The sequence below is a fragment of the Danio rerio genome, chromosome 22, assembly GCF_052040795.2.
Source record: "Danio rerio strain M-AB ecotype USA chromosome 22, GRCz13ab, whole genome shotgun sequence".
NCBI lineage: Eukaryota > Metazoa > Chordata > Actinopteri > Cypriniformes > Danionidae > Danio > Danio rerio.
Window position 1 is genome coordinate 20908724 of NC_141042.1, and position 21838 is coordinate 20930561.

General features: G+C 34.9%; 2 protein-coding genes across 7 annotated transcripts in view; both read right to left on the reverse strand.

The window, feature by feature from the left end:
* The window catches only part of si:dkey-110c1.10, a 33762-nt gene extending 31274 nt beyond the window's left edge, over nucleotides 1-2488 (reverse strand). The window contains exons 1-3 of one of the 2 annotated variants that reach the window (XM_087304261.1): nucleotides 2350-2488; nucleotides 1083-1193; nucleotides 43-211 (exon numbers count right to left, since the gene is read on the reverse strand). In XM_087304261.1, coding sequence (XP_087160387.1) covers nucleotides 43-211; nucleotides 1083-1193; nucleotides 2350-2376 — 307 coding nt within the window. In that variant the 5' untranslated portion in view covers nucleotides 2377-2488. The remainder of the gene's footprint in view (nucleotides 1-42; nucleotides 212-1082; nucleotides 1194-2349) is intronic. The other variant, XM_087304262.1, reaches the window with a different exon arrangement.
* A 1339-nt stretch (nucleotides 2489-3827) lies between these two features.
* On the reverse strand, nucleotides 3828-20908 carry mbd3b (methyl-CpG binding domain protein 3b). 5 transcript variants are annotated; one of them, XM_087302379.1, is made up of 8 exons: nucleotides 20863-20908; nucleotides 18409-18474; nucleotides 16927-17086; nucleotides 14947-15084; nucleotides 14772-14862; nucleotides 10793-10970; nucleotides 7874-8026; nucleotides 3828-4940 (listed from the first exon to the last, which is right to left on the reverse strand). In XM_087302379.1, the coding sequence occupies exons 1-7, from the start codon at nucleotides 20874-20876 to the stop codon at nucleotides 7879-7881; spliced, it is 795 nt and encodes a 264-aa protein (XP_087158505.1). In that variant the 5' UTR covers nucleotides 20877-20908; the 3' UTR covers nucleotides 3828-4940; nucleotides 7874-7878.
* Nucleotides 20909-21838: the final 930 nt, after the last annotated feature.

Below are 21838 nucleotides of genomic sequence, written 5' to 3' on the forward strand. Positions count from 1 at the left end.
GCTGTATAAACTTGCCACTGTTTTCTGAAAACTTAAACTCACCGCAGTAAGTATAGATACTACTGTAGTCGAGAAAGCGCACACGCAAGTTGTGAAGTACGGCTGGCTCGTGGAGAAAAGTCAGGGCTGTGAGGTCATTTTCTCCCTCCAAAATATCAGGGTTACCAAGAGGTGGAAGACCAGCCGGAGGCAAGACTGGATACTCCATCTCCTTATTTAAAAAAAATAAATATATATAAATTAAGAGGCAGTTAGTCTTGTAAGAGTACCTCTGGGAAAATAAATATTCAACCATTTTTCTCAGAAAACATATTTCTAAAGGTGCTGTTGACTTGAAACTTTCACCAAAGGTTGTGAGCAACCAACCAAATCCATATATACAAAGAAAACTAATCAAATTAGTTTAAGTGTCATAAAAAGAAATGACACAGGGGAAAATTACTGAACACATGAAGAAAGGCAGGGAAAGCCCAGACAGGGAATGTCTGGATTTGAGAGTTTCCTTGGCTGTGTTTTGGATCATTGTCTTGCTGAAATGTTTACCCTGGTTTGATCTTTATCATCCTGATAATGTAAATGTCGGACTGAAGAAGCTGGTATTCATTTGCAATGACGAAGGGCAGAAGGTTGCTGAAGAACTCCTGAGAGATTTCAGCTGCTGTCTAGGCTTTCACTGCCTTTCTACACCTCCCTTTTTTCATGTTTTCAAAACTTTTTCCCTGCGTCATTTCATTTTTTTAATGCATAACTTTATTTCAAAACTAATTAGTTTTGTTTTCTTTGCATATTTGGATTTCTTTGATTTTTACCAACATTTGGTGAAAATTTCAAGTCAACAGCACTTTTAGAAATATGTTTACTAAGAAAAATGGTGACCTGCTGTATATATAAAACTAAATAAAATGTCTTTGCAAATTAAAAACTAAAGTAAAACTAACATAAACATTAATCACACAAGCTAAAACTAAACTGAATGGTACAGACAATGAAAAATAGCATCAAAATAAAAGTTACATTTGAAAAAGCTACATTATAATAAGCTTGTCTCATATCAGTATGAAATATGTGTGCATGTGTCTTACTCTGCCATCAGGTAGCTGGATTGAGATCTGCTGGTCTCCAGGACTGTAGTCTCGAAGCAGTTGTGCAGACACCCACACAGCTTCTGGGTCTGGCACCCACACACATGCCCCCTGTGACAGCCAACAGAAGCATGATGACTAGATTCATATCAATCATAACCAACAGTAAATGTCACCCAAAAAGCCTTTTAAAGGGCTAGTTCACCCAAAAATGAAAATGTACTCACTATTTGCTTACCCTCTGAGTTTTTCTTCTGTTGAACACCTAAGTAGATATTTTGAAGAAAGCTGGAAACCTGTAATGACTGACTCCCATAGTAAGAAAACAAATACTATGGAAGTCAATGGTTGCAGATTTCTAGCTTTCTTCAAAATATCTCCTTTTAGGTTCAACTAAAGAAACTCAAATAAGTTTTAAACAAGTGAAGGGTGAGTAAATGATAACAGAATTTTCAGTTTTGAGTGAACAATCCTTTTAATTCTCTTTGCTTTATACCGTATTACATGTCTTCAGAATATAAACTCTGTAAAAAATGCTGGCTTCCACATAATTGATTTGTGTAGGGACAGCATGAAAGAAGTTAGTTAATATATTAGTTTATACAAATTTAAGTAGATAGTACATTAAACAATTAATTTGTCCCAAAAAACTCAAGAATTGTGTTTCAGTTCACTTTAAAATAAGTAGTTTGAACAAACAGCAAACATAATTTTTAAGGGCAGATGCAGGAGTGTTGGAGCTAAAGTGCCCCTTCCAGAAGCATGACTGTTGATCAGTCTATAGGTTTGATTATGTCTGTGTCTGAAGATATGAATACCGTGGAAATTGATTCATTATTTAAAATGTTTCACAAGCAGCTCATGTGCCTGACTGACTGCCTGTCCCACCCCAGTGACTGTTTCTCCTCCATCAGCACAAATACACCCGGCACACCATTAAACATTAACACCAACCAGACTCCTGTAACACTAGAAAAAAACCTGATGTACAAAACTATACATATATCTGTCTATCTATCTGTCCGTCCCTCTATCTATCTATCTATCTATCTATCTATCTATCTATCTATCTATCTATCTATCTATCTATCTATCTATCTATCTATCTATCTATCTATCTATCTATCTATCTATCTATCTATCTATCCATCTATCTGTCTGTCTGCATACTGTATCTATCTTATCATTTGTTCATTCAGATCTCATTGTTCTCTCAGTCATGTTTTCTATGTAGAATAAAAACATTAATGTAAAATGCAAACTTTACCTTTGTGTAGAGCTCTGTGGTTGCCATTTGGTCAGATAGTAAATGTTCGTAGACAGCTCAAAGTAAATCTCGCTATAACTAAAGCTGTTCTTTTCAGCGTCTCAGAGCGAGTGACTGCTGGCCTTCTGCCCTTTGGTCTGTTAGAGATGTTGGCATACTAACCGTAATGGCGAGTTAACAGTTAATCCACTAAGTAAAAAGAGAGGGACATTTAAAACGGCTATGCACCTGAACCATAACGCAAAATAGTATTCAGTGTTGCTTCAAAGTGGGATTATTTTACACATGTGTGTAATCTATATATATACATGTATTTATCTATCTATATAAAAATAATTATATATATATATATATATATATATATATATATATATATATATATATATATATATATATATATATATATATATATATATATACGCCCCCCGTTTGAATTTTTTTCTTTTTTACATATTTGCCAAATGATGTTTAAGAGAGCAAAGACATTTTCACAGTATGTCTGATAATATTTTTTTTTCTTCTGGAGAAAGTCTTATTTGTTTTATTTTGGCTAGACTAAAAGCAGTTTTACATTAAAAAAAAAAAAAAAAAAAACATTTTAAGGTCACAATTATTAGCCCCTTTAGGCTATTTTTTTTCGATAGTCTACAGAACAAACCATCATTATACAATAACTTGTCTAATTCCCCTAACCTGCCTAGTCAACCTAATTAACCTAGTTAAGCCGTAAAATGTCATTTTAAGCTGTATAAAAGTGACTTGAAAAATCTCGAGTCAAATATTATTTACTGTCATCATGTCAAAGATAAAATAAATAAATTATTAAAACTATTATGTTTGAAAGGTGTTGAAAAAGTCTTCTGTCTGTCAAACAGAAAACAGGGAAAAAAAATAAAACAAAGGGGCTAATGATTCTTAAACTATATACTTTTTTTCTTCTAATATTTAAACTTAGTCCAGCTTAATTTTACTTGTTTTACCTACTTTTTAAGGTTTTATGAAATTTTATTTATCTGTAATATAATAATATTGTCAGCACAGTATTGTCAGTTGTAAGAAAAAATAATGATAAAAATCAAATAAGGAGTTTTTTTTTTACTTGTTTTAATCAGGTTTTTAGTTAGTATTTATTGAGCATTTTCTTTTTGTAATTTACATCATATACACACACGAATGTTATGAAAACATTATTGTACTTTAAAGTGTAAAATATCAGTTTTTCTCCTCAAAATAAAGCATCTTGCTTCTGTATGTGGCTGGGGTCACAAGCAGTTTTGTGGTTGAAATTTTAGATAATAAAAACACTTATTGTCACATCGATGACTCCAATGAGTGTATTGTTCATTTTATAATATAAAGAAATTGTAAATTTAAGATTAGTTCAAATGTAATATTTCTGATGTCACAGATAACAGACATTTCTGTAGAATGACCCAGCTAATATCTTTCGTATTATTGCAAAAAGAAGAAATCAAGACTTAACTCATGAACATTTTATTTTGAGAAATGTGGAGAACAAACATGGTTGTGATTGTGCAGAAGTGGGTTATGAACAAAACAGATAAAAACATTTTTCGCCCAGCAACATGTTTAGTTAAGTTATCGAAGCATGAATCACCTTGAATGAATCACGTGTCACATTGTATGAATCATCATTCACATTTTTGATTTCAGGTTCAGACTGTGGAAATATTATTCAATGTCAAGTATGAATAGCTTATAAACAAAAAGAAAAGTCAGGCAGTTTTAACAAGCACCAGACATGAGTCGAAAACAAAACCTGACTTAAAAAAAAACATACCTGCACACTTTGTAACTATTAATGTTCACCAACACCTCAAGTTTCCCAGTTAAACACTGGCATTGAGAAAAACACAAAACTATTCTGAATGTATTAATACTGATTTTCACCTTTCTTGAATTAAAGGGTAAATTATGGTGAATTTATTACACTAATGCAGTTTTTTCCCAACACAAGAATTTTGGTAAAATATAAACTAAAACAACTTCTGGGTAATTATTTATTTTTTTTTACAAACTTTTTTTTTACCCCCAACCATAACCTAAGGGTTGAGATTGTCCATATTTTATCTAAATTCTGTCATTTTTAGTGTACTAAAAGTCAATATTTAAAATGAAACCTTTAACTTTCCTTTTTTAAAAAAGAGTTTTAAACATTTTAGTCACAACAGATCAGTTTAGGTTGGCCGTGACAAATTTTAGCACCCACGAGTTCTGGAGGACTGTATTTTTGACCCGATTGTCAAATTTCCTCGATAAATGTAAAATAAAAAACGAACAAACAAAAAAAGTCAAAACATTTTATGCAGAAGGCAGTTCAACTGCTGAACTTTACAACAATTTGTTTTTTGTTTTTTTAGAAAACATTCAAAATATTAAAAAAGAACAATAATAATAAAACAAAAAGATTGCCTAAAGATGGAGCCAACAGTCTCTATGAGATCCCAACTGATGGGAGTACATGAATATTCTGCTAATCTGGGAGATGAAAATGTGTTTTGTTGATCAGCAGAACATCTGGTTGTGTTGGGGGAAACTCTTGAACAGGTCAGTCAGACACATCTAAATACCTGTAAAAAAAAAAAAGAAAACCTACATTATAATTCATACACTAAAAATCGAAATTTGTGAATTTCTCTCCAGAAATAAAGTAAGTATAATCATTAACATTTTAATTTGGGTTGTTTACGAATCAACTGAAGACAAGAAAAAAAAAACTGTGTGTCAGTTATTTTAAGAAATCGCTACACGATGTAACACCAGTAACTGAGAGAAATCTAAAAAACGTTCTCTGATTTTGATCCATGTCTTTTTTAATTATCAGTGGTGAAATGAGTACCACCAAAAATCTGTCAATTAAAAATCATACTCAAAAAAATGCAGCGCAAGAAATGTTAAAGAATCTGTACTCAAAATATGAGAAAAAAATGCCCTTCCAAAATTACTCATTAGCAATGAGGATTACGCTGTGAAAATTTGTGAAAATCTTATACCCTGCAAATGAGAAATGTAGTTTATATCAGTGCCATTTTCTTTTCAAGTGTACGTTAAATAATTAGCCATTAATGATTTATATACATTGAAAATCTGAGATTACAAATTTTAACCCTGACTAACAAACTGAGTGTCCACTAGTTGGCGCTGCAATCTAAACTCCTGAAGCACATATAGAACATGTCATTTGTGCATTTGTTTGAAAACGTAACATTCTGTAATGCATGTAGTTACTGTTTAATATAGTCAGATCAGTCTCAAAAATAATCATACATTCATTTTCGTTTCGGCTTAATCCCTTTATTAATCTGGGGTCGCCACAGTGGAATGAACAGCCAACTTATTAGCATATGTTTTACGCAGCTGATGCCCTTCCAGCTGCAACCATCACTGGGATGACCACACACTTATTCACACTCATACACTACAGACAATTTAGCTTTCCCAGTTCACCTATACCACATGTCTTTGGACTTGTGGGGAAAACAGTAGCACCTAGAGGAAACCCACACAAACACAGGGAGAACATGCAAACTCCACACAGAAATGCCAACTGGCCCAGCTGAGGCTCGAACCAGCGACCTTCTTGCTGTGAGGCGATCTTGCTACCACTGCACCACCGTGCAGCCCCTTAAAAATAATACATCGTCAAAATAAAATTTGTACATCCACAACACTATTCAAAACATAATTTAAAAATACACAAATCCAATTCGTAAATTTAAAACACGATTCAAAAATACACAAATATAATTTATAAATTTTAAACATGATTCCAAATCACACAATTCCAATTCCAAACATATTTCGTGAATACACAAATCTAATTCGTAAATTCAAAACCATTTAAAACTGCCCAAATCCAATTCAGAAATCCAAAACAATTAAAAATTACACAAATCCAATTCGTAAATTAAAAAAATTATTCAAAAATACACAAATAATTAATTCATTCATTTTCTTTTTGGCTTAGTCCCTTTATTAATCTGGGGTCACCACAGCAGAATGAACCACCAACTTATCCAGCTCGTTTTACGCAGCAGATGCCCTTCCAGCTGCAACCCATCTCTGGGAAAAATACACAAATCCAATTCGCAAATTCAAAACATGATTCATAAATACACAACCCTATTCAGAAATTCAAAACAATTAACAAATACACAAATCCAATTTGTAAATTTAAAATGAGATTCAAAAATACACAAATTCAATTCATAATTTCAAACAATTTAAAAATATTCAAATCCAATTAGTAAATTTAAAACACGATTCATAAATACACAAACCCAATTTGTACATTTAAAACATCTCAAAAATACACAAACCCAATTCGTAAATTCAAAAAAATTATTTGAAAATACACAAATCCAATTCGTATATTCAAAACACAATTCGTAAATACACCAACCTAATTTGTAAATTTAAAACACAATTCAAAAATAGATCCAATTCATTGGGCGAAACTATATATAATTTTTACTTGTGTGTTTACAAATTTACTAATTGGATTTTGTAAATGTGAATTGTGCTATGCATGTAAAAAAACACAATTCGTAAATATACAAATACACAAAAACACGATTTAAAAATACTCAAATCCAGTTCGTTTATTCAAAACACGATTTGTAAATACACAAACCCAATTCAAAAATACACAGATCTAATTTATTTGCAGAAAATATATATGATTTTTACTTGTGTGTTTACAAATTGTGCGTTTACAAATTGGATTTTGTAAATGGGAATTGTGCTGTGCATGTATTAACAATTTAGTAAAGGTATTATTTCGGAGACTGATCTGGCTCCATAGTTTAAGGCCGTTTGGTGATTTCAGTCATCATACAGTAGGCATCTTTTATCTTCTCATCAGTGACAAACAGTCCAAACAGTCAAACTTTTCATGTTTGCTGCACTTATAAAGTATCCGTGTCTTGCAGTCGGTCTCTCTGATTTTTCTTTGCGCAATTTGATTAGTAGGAAATCATGAGACCGATTATTTCACTTATAATGTTACATGTTATATATGTTAAGCCAGTGTTTCTCAACCACGGTCCTGGAGGATCACCAGCTCTGCACATTTTCCAAGTCTCTTTAACCAAACACATCTGGTTCAGATCATCAGCTCATTAGCAGAGACTGAAAGACCTGTAATGGGTGTGAAAGACAAAGAAGACATCTTAAACATGCAATGTTGGTGGTCCTCCAGGAACGTGCTTTAGAAACACTGTTTTAAGCTGTGAAAAATGTATATAAAAGTAGTGACTTCAGGTTTTGCTCAGTAAAAGTACTAAATGTACTAAAGTAAAAGTACACATTTTTAAACTACTCAGTAAAGTAGAATTCCTGAGAAAAACTATTCAATGACGTAGTTTCAGTGATTGTAATAGTTTTGTACACAGCCTCTTAAAATATACTGAATATGTAACTCAAAATATGCTTTAAAACTTCTTTCCTTTCAGAAAAGTCTGTAAATGTGTCCTTTATCTCCAGCTAAAGCATATTTGCTTACCTGTGCTATACTTCCTGTTTCTCATCAGTGCAATTCCCCTCCTGTTTGAGTGCTTCTCCCTCACTTGCCGTTTCCTCCACGTGAGCCAACATGTCAGCCATCAAAGCCTCCTCCAGCCGCTTCCGAACACTGTATACCAGCTCCTCTTGCTTTCTGTGACCATAAAATCATACAGTATCACAGTATGTATTGTGTTAAAAAGGGTTTACAATATGTAGTTTCAGCATCAACATCACAATGTGCCGCAGTCCAGAACACACGCGTTATGGAGTCACCAAAAAATAAAAATTATTGTACAAATTTCTCACCCTCATGACGTTCCAAATCTTTTGACCTTTGCAAAATTTAGGACATTTTAGATCAAGAGATTTCCCTTATCTTCCATAGACAGTATTCAATGATCCCGACTTCCTCAAAACAGACCATATGCCTTCAGCCGTTCAATCAAAATATTAATCAAGCTACTTGAATACTTTTGTATATAAAAAATAAATGCCTTTATCAGGATATTTACAGGCATCAGAGTAAAATTTAATACCTTTTAAGACTCTTTGTAAAAATTGATCATAACCGGTAACATTAACGACATTTTAACTTGCAGTATGTTTACTAATTACTGATTGCAAGAAAGTAAACTTAAACTAAAACATTATTCGCGTGTTAGCAGATCACTGTAATCCACACGTGAGTCCAGCTGCAATCTCATAGCGGAGAAATGAAAACAAAACCTTCGTTGCAGCACACTTATAAACACAACACTGACGACCCATGTCTCCAAACAGTTCTTCAGCTTTCACTTGTTTTATTTATGGTTGGCAACACAACGTGGCGTTTCTCTGCCGTCTGAACATTGGAACAGGTAAAAACAGTCTTTGAAGCTATCATGCATATTAATGAAGTTGCGCCTCATTCACAATAGAGCGTGCTGATTGGTTCGAACCAAGTCTATTTCTTGAATTAATACTGAAAACTCAATGACATCACGTTGTACCCGCAGGTCCAGAAAGCAAGTGTCCATGCTGGAATTCACACAAGGACCTAATCGCTTTGATGAAGCTTCTAAATTTCTTTTCAAACTGGAAGAACGAATTTGCTCGAAATACTGAAATAACGCAAAAACAAAAAAATTTCAAGTTTTTGTGAAATATATGTGTCCTAATAGTGTTTTTAGCAGTGTGGGACATATATATGACTGTCAACATCTCAAAACATGTGTTTTGGTGTTTGTGACCCTTTAAGACTTTAACAATTTGTAAGGGCTTTACATTTCTCTAAATTGATTTATCAACTTTTGATAGTTTTTAAGACCCCGTAGACATCCTGTTTATTCAAGTTTCTTCTCATCACTGTCAGTATAGAGTGCTCGTTCATGTGTTGTGCTTGGGCGCCTGCTGATGTATACCTTTGATGCTTCTGTGCTTTGTTTTAAACAAAAAAAAAAAAGCTGTGTGTGGGTCTCTCTTTAATGTGCACAATATACTGACACTGAGGAGATAAAAACTATTGAATAAAGTCATTATTTATCTTTTATGTGTGTATTCTCATAGCTTGATAGTATTCTGTTTGAACCACTAGAGGCATATGGACTGTTTTGAGGATGCTTTTAATACTTTTCTGGGCCCTTGCTTCCTATAGAGGATGAGGGAGTCTCAGATTTCACCTAAAATATCTTAATTAGTGTTCTAAAGACAAAAGAAGGTCTCTGGGGTTTGGAACGACATGACGCCCCATTCACACCGGGCATCAGCTTCAATGTTTCCAATTCACTTTGAAAGGTGGGACGTCAAACGGTGCAGAACTGCATTGTGGATCCGTCGGCGCCACTTCAGAAGCATTGCTCATTGCAGAAGTTGGGACTTGCTCAAATTTGAAGCGCTGACGAAAGCGTCAGCCAATCAGATCACTATATCCAAATACACGAGCTCAGCCAGTGGCCTATTGCTGACCAATTTCATTGGCTGACGCTACTATGACGATTGTGTCAGCCCCAACTTCAGATGAACGCAGTGCTATTTTACATTTAATAATTCAATTTTTATATGCGATAACAACTACGACTCCCCAGAAAAACCACAAAGCACTGTTATCTTATTCATTTCTTTGCTCCACTGTATTCAGCTATGCTTGTATTTTGTATTTTATAAAGATGCACTGCTCTGCAGTATAATCAAAACAAATCAATCAAAAATTACAAACTCTTTCTAAATAGAGATAATCTTGTGTAATTGGATTCAGATCGCAATACATAAATAAATATGAAGCGTTCAGATGCAAAAGCCTTTAAGTGCTATATATACAGTTAAATTCTAAATTATTAGCCCTCCTGTGATTTTCTTTTTTCAAATATTTCCCAAATAATGTTTAACAGAGCAAGACATTTTTTCACAGTATTTTCTAGAACATTTTTTCTTCACGAAAATTTTTTTTTTGTTTTATTTCAACAAGAATAAAAGCAGTTTTTAACTTTTTTAAAATCCATTTTAAGGTCAATATTATTAGCCACCTTAAGCAATATTTGTGTTTCTTTGTCTACAGAACAAACCATAGTTATACAATGACTTTTCTAATTACCCTAACTTGCCTAGTTAACCTAATTAACATAGTTAAGCCTTTAAATGTCACTTTAAGCTGTATAGAAGTGTCTTAAAAAATATCTAGTCAAATATTATTTATTGTCATCATGGCAAAGAAATTAGTTATTAGAAATAAATTACTAAAACTATTAAGTTTAGAAATGTGTTGAAAAAAATCTGCTCTCTGTTAAACAGAAATTGGGGAAAAATATACAGCGGGGCTAAAAATTAGAATATTTCTGACTTTGTATATGAAAAAAATGAAAAAGGAAATATCGCAATATCAGTGTTTTTCAATAATATGCAGCCCTAATATACAATATAATGCTGTGGCTCAATGAAATACCTGATATCCTCATCTGTGACGATAAAGGCCTTACAAAGAGGCTGAGCTGTGTTGAGCCAAACGCCTGGGTTTTTCTCCACAGCGGCGGACAGTTGACCGGTGATGGGAGCTGCGCTGGTGTGAAGCGCACTGGCAATCGCTGACAGCAGGGTCTTATCTGTGCACCCAGGGCCCACTCCTTTAGTGACGTGTAATATTAAAAAAAAACAATTATTTTATTGGCATCTTTGGACATGCTGACCTTGTTCATACCTGAAATGCAGTTTTGTTAGTGTGTAAACGTTTTTCTTTTTTAAATTAACTAATTAGTTTCAAGCTTGTCCACTAAACTGAACTTCAACTCTGAAAACTGGACTGACACGGTTTCAATTTACGAGAACTTCTATGTTCAGCTGCTTTGACACAATCTACACTGTATAGCACTATAGATATAAAGATGAATTGAATTGAATTAAGTAGAGGGAAAACTTTCAGCCGGGTTGGATGCATTACATCTAAATAAATAGTGTTCTTCTTATGAAATAAATTTTTAAATATTGAACAATCTTATTTATTATGTCTGATGTATTAAAATATCATGAGCACAAATGTTTTCTATATTGATAAGAAATACTTTATGAAAGATCATGCTTATAGTATTTTTTGGTTGCATATGCGCCCAAAATTTTATCTATGCGACCTCAAAATATATTTGGGAGCATTTTTGCGAGTGCATAAAATTGTTGTGTGCGACCAGTTTTTACTGCAAAATGTTCACCACATGCGCAGATTCGGGAGACATTCACGCAGAATGCATCTCTGCACTTGAAACGCAAAACGCAGCGCTCAGGAATGGTTTAAAACAGTTGTCATGTCAACTTGCTGCAGTAAACAAAGCCAAGTCCGTTATGCTTACTGCGCCTTCGCGCTCTTTTTATTGGCCCACTGCTTTAGCCCTGAAATATTAGCTGTCAATCACTCAGTAAATGCCTTCTGGCTTGGGATGACAGAGAGCTACTACCGCAAAAAATTGTAAAGCGCTGAAGATGAGAATGAAGATAACACTGACAGATTTTGTTTTAGAAAACCATGGCATCTAAAGTTACAAATAATGACACTTCTTACTAGTGATCTTGTGCTATATGTTAATCCACCATCTCTTTTCGAAGAGTGGATAAAAGACTTCCATTGGCTTCAAGTCCGCTATGAAAAGTCTGTGGGAAGGAATTTTTAGGTAACTGTTTGCCACATCTAGCACGAGAGCTTCTGTTTAATCCTTCATTTAATCGCCAGATGCTGTCCGCTGTGCAAGTGGCAGCTATATGTCAAATTTACCACCACGTACACCATCCATAGCAAACGGGCTTGCACTGAGTAAACTAACATCTCTACTCATAAAAAGACCGGTATTGCTATTAACAAGACGTATGCATATAATAAGGTACAGTATATGTCAAAAACATCCGTGCAATATCAGACAGCACCCGTGAGAACAGCACAGTTATATCGTTAACAGATTAATTCATGTCAAGCAGTGTGTGTAGGGCCGGTGAGCGCTCCATGTACCTTTGGTCACTCAGTAATGTTATAAAAATCTATTTTCTTGTGATAACTTGATTTTGATAACTTGAACTTGATTCCTCACGCTTGCATATATATTTTTTTGCTTGTTAGTTTGATTACTGTTGATTTCAAATGCAATAAATATGTTTGTATAAAACTTGTAGTAACGGTAATTATAATTGGTGGGTACGACTAAATTTTTGGCTTTTAAAGTTAGGAGCACCAGTGTTTCCAAGCAAAAAGGTTCATTTCAAGCCCTGTATTAGCGAAGAGAAAATGACACAAATTTATAATTTCACCGGCTTCCGAGTGACCCGAAGGTCCGTTCTGAATGGATACTAAAAAAATAAAAAGGCATCAGACCTCATTTTTAGCTAAGTTAAGAGAAATGGCACTAGTTAACTAACGTTTTCTTTCCCAAACACACATTTTAGATGCCATTTATCAAACTCAAGTTAATGAACCGATTCTTTGACTAAATTTGCTCTATTTTGCTCTTCCTATTGCTCCTTTGCTCTTTTTCCCCTCTTTCTTTTGCTTTTTTTTGCTCTTCCTTTAGCTCTTTTGCTATTTCTTTTGCTCTCCTTTTTCTCACTCTTCCCTTGCTTTTTTTGGCTCTTCTGCTCTTTTTTTTTGCTTTTCCTTTTGCTTATTTTTGGCTGTTCCTTTTGCTCTTTCTTCGCTCTTCCTTTTGCTCTTTCTTTCGCTCTTCCTTTTGCTCTTTTGCTTTCTTTTGCTGTTTTGTCCCTCTTTTTTGTTCTTAAAATAAAAGCATTTTTGATATGCTTTTTTTTTGCTCTCTTTCGCCCTTCCTTTTGCTCTTTTTTGCTCTTCCTTCACTCTTCCTTTTGCTCTCTTTTGCTCTTCTGTTCTTTTTTGGCTCTTCCTTTTGCTCCTTAGCTCTGTCGCTCTTCCTTTTGCCTTTTTGTTGCTCTTCCTTATGCTCTTCTGTTCTTTTGTTGCTCTTCCTTTTGCTCTTCTGTTCTTTTTTGGCTCTTCCTTTAGCAATTTTTCGCTCTTCCTTTTGCTCTTTTGTTGCTCTTCCTTTTGTTCTGTTTTGTCTCTTTCTTATGCTCATTTGCTCTTTCTTCGCTCTTCCTTTTGCTCTTTTGTCGCTCTTCCTTTTGCTCTTTTGTTGCTCTTCCTTTTGCTCTTTTGTTCTTTTTTGGCTCTTTCTTATGCTCATTTGCTTTTTCTTCGCTCTTCCTTTTGCTCTTTTGTCGCTCTTCCTTTTGCTCTTTTTTGTCTCTTTCTTATGCTCATTGGCTCTGTCTTCGCTCTTCCTTTTGCTCTTTTGTCGCTCTTCCTTTTGCTCTTTTTTGTCTCTTTCTTATGCTCATTTGCTCTGTCTTCGCTCTTCCTTTTGCTCTTTTGTCACTCTTCCTTTTGCTCTTTTTCGCTCTTCCTTTTGCTCTTTTGTTGCTCTTCCTTTTGCTCTTTCTTATGCTCATTTGCTCTGTCTTCGCTCTTCCTTTTGCTCTTTTGTCGCTCTTCCTTTTGCTCTTTTTTCGCTCTTCCTATTGCACTTTTGCTTTTCCTTTTGCTCTTTTTTTGCTCTTCCTTTTGCTCCTCTGCTTTTTTCGCTGTTCCTTTGGCTCGTTTGGTCTTTTTTTCGCTCTTCTTCTGGATCTTTAGCCCTATCTTTCAATCTTCCTTTTGCACTTTTGCACAAGTGCAGAGCAGTGGAGTGATGACCTTCACGGCCAATCACAGTCATTTCTGTTGAGCACTGGTGAATACTATGGCATATCAGCTGTGTTTAAGAATGCGCTCAGTGGTGCTTAAATGTTAGCGATAAATGAAGGTTTTAAAAATTTCAATATTGTGAAAACACTTTTACACACAACACTAGGATGTGCTACAGTGGACTGCATTGTTCTATCTCTTACCAGGTTACATAGGCAGGGAAGCCCCAATGGTATTTACCTGGTGCCATGTACTGAAGTCTAGGAGGACACTAAAGCTATTAATCTAAAGAGATTATGATCTAGTTTGAAGCCTAATATGGTTTTAATTGATTAAATTAAACTTAACTGAATTATATTAAAGTGAAGTTTACACCATCTGCATTTTGAAATCATGGCAACAGCTGGAGGTTTGTAGTCCACAGCATGTTATAACTAAGCTAAAGGTATGTTTTTAATGCTATGCTTTTATTTTGATATATCCACATTGACTTTTATTTTGAAAGCTAATCGTCTCTAGTTGTTTTAAGGCCTGGCCCTGATTGTGTTCACCTGTTTTGTGTTAGTGCACAAATTCCTGAGTATAAATACCATTCATGTTTGCGTCTCGTCTTTTTTCTGCTGTTGTTTGTGTGCTCTGGCTTGCTATTAAATAAACCTTTTTTCTTTTTTCCACAAACTCAGAGAATTTTATTTATTTATGGTTAAAATAAACGCTCTTTGATTCTCGTTGTGATCTTGTCCAGACATACCTTGTAAGCCTTTGGGGAGATCCATTGTTTTGACCAACTCTTCTGCTATGTCAAAGGCATTGAGGCCACTCAACTTCTTCTCCCAAAAGAGCTGTCGATGAAAATGGCGATAGCATCACGTCACTATGACAAACCAATAACAGTATGTTTAAACAAGCATTTTGATGAGTGTTACCTGTCGGGGCTGGTCAATAGCCTTTTGTGGGTCTGTTTTAACTTTATTGCTGGGGTGGTTTGTAACTTTTGTAACGGGTTGTTTGAAGATGGAGGCCGTCTGTCGTACTGGGAGGGATGTATTTAAGTCGGGTTTGCCCTGTAAAGAGACAAAAGACACTTAAATGCACTGATAAAAAACTGGTTTAAGATGGGAATCACTGATATGTTACTGACTGTTGTTGCAGGTAAACCAGCTTGACCAGCAGAACTTGACTGAAATTGCTTTAATTGGTTTTAAGTGAAGTTTTACAAACTAGTTTTGAGAGGAGCATATGATATGATTGATCACGGCTGGCCTCTCATCCATAATCAGCAATAATCCAATTAGATTGATTCAAGCTTTCAATCGACTGATTTTGCCCTACTACCTTACCTTCGATTTGGAAGAATCCTTACTTCCACCCCATCTCCTCCTTTTCCTTCCTTTACCTGGAGGAGCTCTCGAGACCTACCTGATCTTGGACCACCTCATATGCTTACTGACTAGGCAGGAGCCCTGGGCTCAATTATCTCCGAGCTCAGGGTTCTCTTCAGAGACAGCATGCCAAACCTGCTAATAGCGTCAAGCAATATCTAAGTCTGAACTCTTGTTAAATATATTCTTCAATAGCTAAGCAGGGGTCATTCCGTCTACACTGTTTTTATCAGGGGTGCACAATCCTGTTCCTGGAGTTCGACCTTGCTGCATGAGTTCAGCTGGAACCCTGATCAAACTTACCCGTCTTGGATTACCAAGTGCTCCATTAGATCCTACTTTGCTAGTTTAGTTGTGTTTGACCAGGGTTGGAGCTCTGCTGGAAGTTAGATCTCTAGGAACAGGAAATAGCACCCCTGGTCTATGTTATGTCTACACTAATCTGGATACATTTAGAAATGCAACATTTTTATGTTTTGGCAATGCTCTGGGTTCTTCAATACCAGTTAAAACTAAATGTTTTTAGCTGTTTATTTACACAGCAACAGCCATTTGGGAACCTGAGAACTTTTAAAAACCAGTTTCTGTTTTAAAGTGTGTGATATCCAAATTTTTTTTTTTTGTAATTTATATACAACGATTTTAAGATGTTTAAAATGTATCGATATTCTCTCTTGAATCGATTCCAAGCTTAGTTTTGAACAGCGATTGGTGCTCTACACAAATTTTTACCCATACATTTAAATGCTCACAAGAAGAATGGGCACATGGACTTTTAATTTCAGTCAGCCAGCCACAGGGCTTCTGGTTAATTGTCAAAATTAATGCGTTCAAGATCTGATGCAATGTCTTTCAAATTTGGAAATTAATTTTACCCCAGTATTTTCAATGGAATTTCTGCACCAACTTGCTACTATAACAGCGCCTGTTTAAATGGTCTTTTCTCTCTTTTTACGCTTTAACAATCAAATGATAGCTTTAGCCTATTTAACTATTTATATTTAAACTACATCACAACATCGATGCAGTAAAAGGAACCTTATGAAATTGAAAATAGTCACATAATGCTTTTACCAGAAGTTCATCATTGGCTGGAATACACTCGCTGTGAATATAGTCCATTGTGCGTTTGGCTCATGCAAGTCAACTCTTGTAATTTGTTAAAAAATTTCCAAGCTTTATTAATAATTACATTAGAATCAAGTGTTATTTTGTAGGGGAGTGGATGCAAGCATAGTTGTTAAAACTACAAACAGTGCTACCTGCTGTTAAAAATTAAACCAAAAACAGAAAACTGATTTAACAAGGAAGAGTAGTGCATTTTGAAAATTCCGAAATTGATTTCTCAACTAATTTTTTTTCAAATGTATGCAGATTAATGTAGATGCAACCTTAAAACCTTTACCTAACTGCTGCTATAAATCTGGCACATAAATAAATATAAACAAATGTTTTGCAAATACAACACAAATTGAGCAAATAAAAGCATTTTTCAGAGGCCCGAGCTGATCCACGTCATCTCACCTTTGACTGGCTGTTGTTGTCGTATCTGGGTCTCTGTCTGTTCTTATTCAGTTTGCTCATGAGCATCTTCCCAGTACGGAAATCAAAAGAGCTGAGATCCATGGAGTTGCCAAGGTAACGAGCCAATTGAGGCTTGCTCCGGAACTTCTTTCCTGTGGGGCTGAGGAAGGGGGAGCAAAATAGGACATCTCAAAGACTGGATAAATCCAACATTTGGTAAGAGAATGGGTTATGGTGATTTTGTAGTTGCATACGGAGATTAACACACAAAATACACAAACAATGGCATGCAATGCCTAACTTGAAACGGATTTTGATAGATCAAGCCTGTGATGACAACATGACAATGTTATTAGACCACGAAAAGTGAGAAAACTAGACCACTTTGTCATTAACACCAACAATGACAACATTAAAATCACATTTAAAACGTGATTTTAATATTTAAAAAGCACATGAACTGACTGGTTAAAGTATTAATGAAAGAGCTCTTGTTTATAAAATAAATACCGATTCATTAAAGTTGTTTATAATCATTAAAAACTTAAATTAAAATGTTTATTTAAAAATTTAGAGATATACCCAAAGTAGGGCACATTGTAAGCTTTGATTTTGTCCACCATCCCGATGGAAAGTGTTGGAGCGATCACCTTTTAAAAGAGATCGTCATTTATAATTTGATGTAACCTCTTTTTATTTATTGCTGAGCTACAAAAAAGCTAACTGAAATAAAAATACTTTCACTCGACAGACACAGAAGACATTAGCGAGCAAATCCAAGCAAAAACGAATGTAATTCTGTTATAAATGAGATTGTTTGGTTTTTACTGTAATATGTTTATTATAAAATGTATAAATAATACTGTATTAGTTAATATAAAGCAATGTTTTCTAGTGATTTTTAAATATTAAATAAATTAGGAAATTACCCATGACCACTGAACTTGCATTCGGCCTACTAGTCTCAACCAAGTTTGATTTTTGGCTCGTCATAAAAAAGTTGCTCTAAACATGCTCTAAACTCAAGGAACTTTCTCATAAGTGCTGTGAACATATGAATACAATCCTGAACATATGAATACAATGTCTAGGGTTTTCAATGTATCCTTTGAAGCTCTGTAAGCTGTCCTTGTCAATCTGCTCTGCCAAATGTTTGCATTTGTTTCGCTAGACTGTCCATAGTTTGAAATAATGGCGATACTGTTTCTCTAGTTCTCACTGCCATTCTTCCCTGAGCAGTTGCTCTTTTGCATCTGAATGAAACCCTTGCAGAGATACTCTAGTAAATGTTGACACAAGTGTGATGCAAAGATGAGTTCACTGAATATTCTGTATGATGATACCATGAGCATTTCGTGCTTTAAGTTCATGCACAAACTTTTTCTTTTTTGTCTTTCTGGATTTAGTCGATGGTTCTTCAAGCTTTTCAAGGCGTGCAAACATATAACAACATAGAGGTTATTTAATCAAGTAATACAATACCATAAACTATACAAACGACCTGCCTCCCCCCTTTCCCGCCTCTGTTCTTCCTCCTCTTCCTCACCTCTGCTAAAAAAAGAACAGTCATGCCTATTTGTGACATGTCGGTGGTGAGGAATCGATGGAAAATTGGTAAAATTCAGACCATCAGATATGATTTAACAGTTGACAAACCAATGAAGAAAGGCTCCAAATAAATCATTAATAACGGTTCTCAACATGCCATGAAACAATAGAATAAGATAACGATGTTGAGCAATCAGAAATGTTAATAAAGCCTCCAAAAAAAAAAAATAATTATCAACAGAGATAACCGATTAATCAAGAATCCTCTGAAATTTTGACCATCATATATCAATTTAAGGGCCATTTTGCTAAAGTTTTCAACTGAATGGAACCCTTTTGCACTTTGATGTTTATTTACATGGCAATGGCATGTGGTGGAACTGAAAACACAATGTTTTAAATCATCTCAAAGTTTTTAAACTACTGTGATTGTCTCTCTGTAAACTATGACGTTATTTTTGTCAGAACAGTGCTGTATTACATATGCCTATGAAATGTTCAGTCAATTAAAGACATTAGCAGTACTTGATGTATATTTTCACCTTATTCTTGACGTACGAGAGAGCACAGCCATTGGAATCTTTTTGACTTGATACTTCTGGTCCTATTGACTTCAATTCATTTTTAGACGTTAAAAACAGCTTGGTATGCTGCTTGATGTTGCAAACTGATATTTTCTTATCTATTATTCTATTTTTTAATGTATAGCCATAAACACACTTGCTTGTGGAGCAAGTTGTTTGACCGTTTATTATTCTTAGTCATTTCTCCCATCGAAAATTAAATCGGATGTCGCGAAAACGAGCGCACTTCCGCATTGAAAAATAAGGTCAATACAGTAATTTCAAAATGCATGTGTGTAGGCAAAGTGACTTTGCCATCTACTGGCCTGGCATGCATAATTAGTCTTGCCAGTCATTTTCGAGGGAATGTAAATAGAGATTATTCACAACACCAAAAAACATCTGTCATCTGAGCACAACTTATCAAAACTGCATTGCACAAACTACATTTTTGTCCTGTTAACATACCCTTAACAGATATACTACAATAAAACCTATGGAACTGAGAAGTGTGAGTATTTCCAAACCAAACGTATTGTTTTGTCAAACAAACTATTACTCGGGAAAAACTTCATTTATTTCACACATTTATCCTAATATTTGGGAGACAGAATTACAATGCAAAAAAACTAAACAAATTCTGGGTAATTAATGAAACCTCTTTAAACAAATTACCAAAACTTTTAACAGATAAATATGGCTTTCCATCACTCTTGGCATTTATTGCAATAATTCTTTGTTCCTTCCAAGAAAAATCAATCATCCTTTTTCTATAACTAGCACCTCACACAGGTGATTCTTCTGTTCTTTATGGATTCTTTTACATACATTTTGTGCACCCAAAACTAACGTAAAAATCGAGATTGAACAAAAAAAGCCAGTTTAATTTATATGGGATTCATCCTCAACTGACAGGGCATCCCAACCCCCTCCTAAAATAAAGCAAACAAAAATCCTATCCACAGCTGGGCCTACTTTTACATGACAGTCTGTACTCACTGCCTAACATAACACACATGGCTATTCCATCTTCACTCAAAACAATCCTACTTTCAGCCCTACACAGTTTCATATCTTGACATTGTTATAATTTAGCATGTTTAAAATTAGGGAGCACCTACAAAAGTAACCATGTTAAATAATGTCCTTTCCAAAAGATTCCGCCGGCTCATCACTTATTTGTGCTCTTCTGCTCAATGAAAGATTCCTCCGCTTGCAAAATAGTCTACACTTATGCCGTGTGCATTGTACAGATGCCATAAACCTGCAAAGGCATTCATAGATTAAAATCTATGCGTATTTTCGTTGCAGACAATGCTGCAGCATCTCTAGAATGCAGATGTAAACAAATAATGCATTACCAGTAAACCGAAGACATTCTTGCACAAATACTTTAGCGATGCATTGAATGAAATATCACTAAAAACTAGCTCGCATTGTGCGCTAACTATAAGCTTAACATGGTGCCCTAAAATGACGGGATGAAAACAGATGCTGCACCTGGTCCAGCAAAACAACGTTAAATAAACAGTTTACTTAGCGATATCTGCTGCCATTTACATCTTAAGACGTAAAAACGCCGGCAAAGACTCCATCTTATCTCTTATACACAAGTAGCCGCTTTGTTGTCGCGTAATAATAATTATGAAACGCTATACACGTTTTCTTTCTTTAAAACCATCGCTGCGCCAACTAGTAACGTTAACGTTAGCCCCGGCAAAACGGAGACTCGCATTATCAAATGCTAACGCGTTGCTAGTAGACGATAAACGCTAACGCGGGTCGCAATTTAATACGTTTATTTAGTTAAATCAGTTCTACTTACTCGTTTTTCTCCATCTCGCATTCTCTGTTGGTGTCGCCTTTTTTGTGAATGTTAAATCCCCCTCTCTTCCTCTATACTTTCACTCCCCTCCCCCTTCAATGAGACAAATGAAAGACATTATGCCCGATTAGGGTTGACTTAACGAGACAAAGCCCGCGGTAGTCGGGTAACCATAAACCACATGATAACAATACGATGCACTGTTTTGCTTTTTAAGTTGCAAAGATTTGCTGTGCTTCTTATTTGACTAAATGTTTTACTCATACAAGTCTTTCACTTTCAGTGAATGTTGAAGGCTTCTGTTGTGCGTTAGCTTTGTCGTGTACAAAACATCATCGTGTCTAAATTAGCATAGGTGCGTTGTAAAAATAAAGATTTTAGTTGTTCTTCACACCATTAAGATTACGTTTTCTTGATTTAAATAAATGTATTTTGCACTACAGTTTTGTGCTATCATATTTGATACAGTAATCCCACACGAATCACCGTGGGACTGTTTGTGAATATGTGTGTGCAGGTTCTGAGGGGCTTTCTTTTGAGGATTTCAGAAGGAGAATGTCGTTTTTGTAAGGGGCATTTTGGCGGAAACCATGGTTGCCATGACAACATTTTGTATGGACAAGAAAGCAAGATGCCTCTTCAAATAGGCTTAAAAATAGCGTTGATTTCTATTGACGTGAAATCGTGTACACATGTTATTCAGAAGTGAAAAGAACATTGTCATTTAAAGTAGCTCAAATCTCAGGGTTCCCCATATTGGGGATTGTGAATGGAGTCTAACAAAACATTAAAAAGAACTAAAGATTGCACAAGTAAAACAGTACAAAGTACAATGTTATACTGGTTTACACTTTTTTAAAAATCATGGTTTACTAAAAAAAAAAAAAAAAAAAATACTTTTTAAGGGATTGATCACCCAAAAATGAAAATTCTGTATCATTTACAAACCCTTCCACATACCTGTTAAGAGATTTTT

What these genes read in the sequence shown, in the direction of transcription:
- mbd3b (XM_087302375.1), bottom strand. Translation starts at nt 19,048, where the DNA reads ATGGCTGTGCTCTCTCGTACGTCAAGAATAAG. An exon ending in CTATTGACCAGCCCCGACAG is followed by an intron (nt 14,863 to 14,946) that starts GTAACACTCATC and finishes TTTCATCGACAG; the next exon opens with CTCTTTTGGGAGAAGAAGTT. An exon ending in TCTCCCCAAAGGCTTACAAG is followed by an intron (nt 10,971 to 14,771) that starts GTATGTCTGGAC and finishes ACGTCACTAAAG; the next exon opens with GAGTGGGCCCTGGGTGCACA.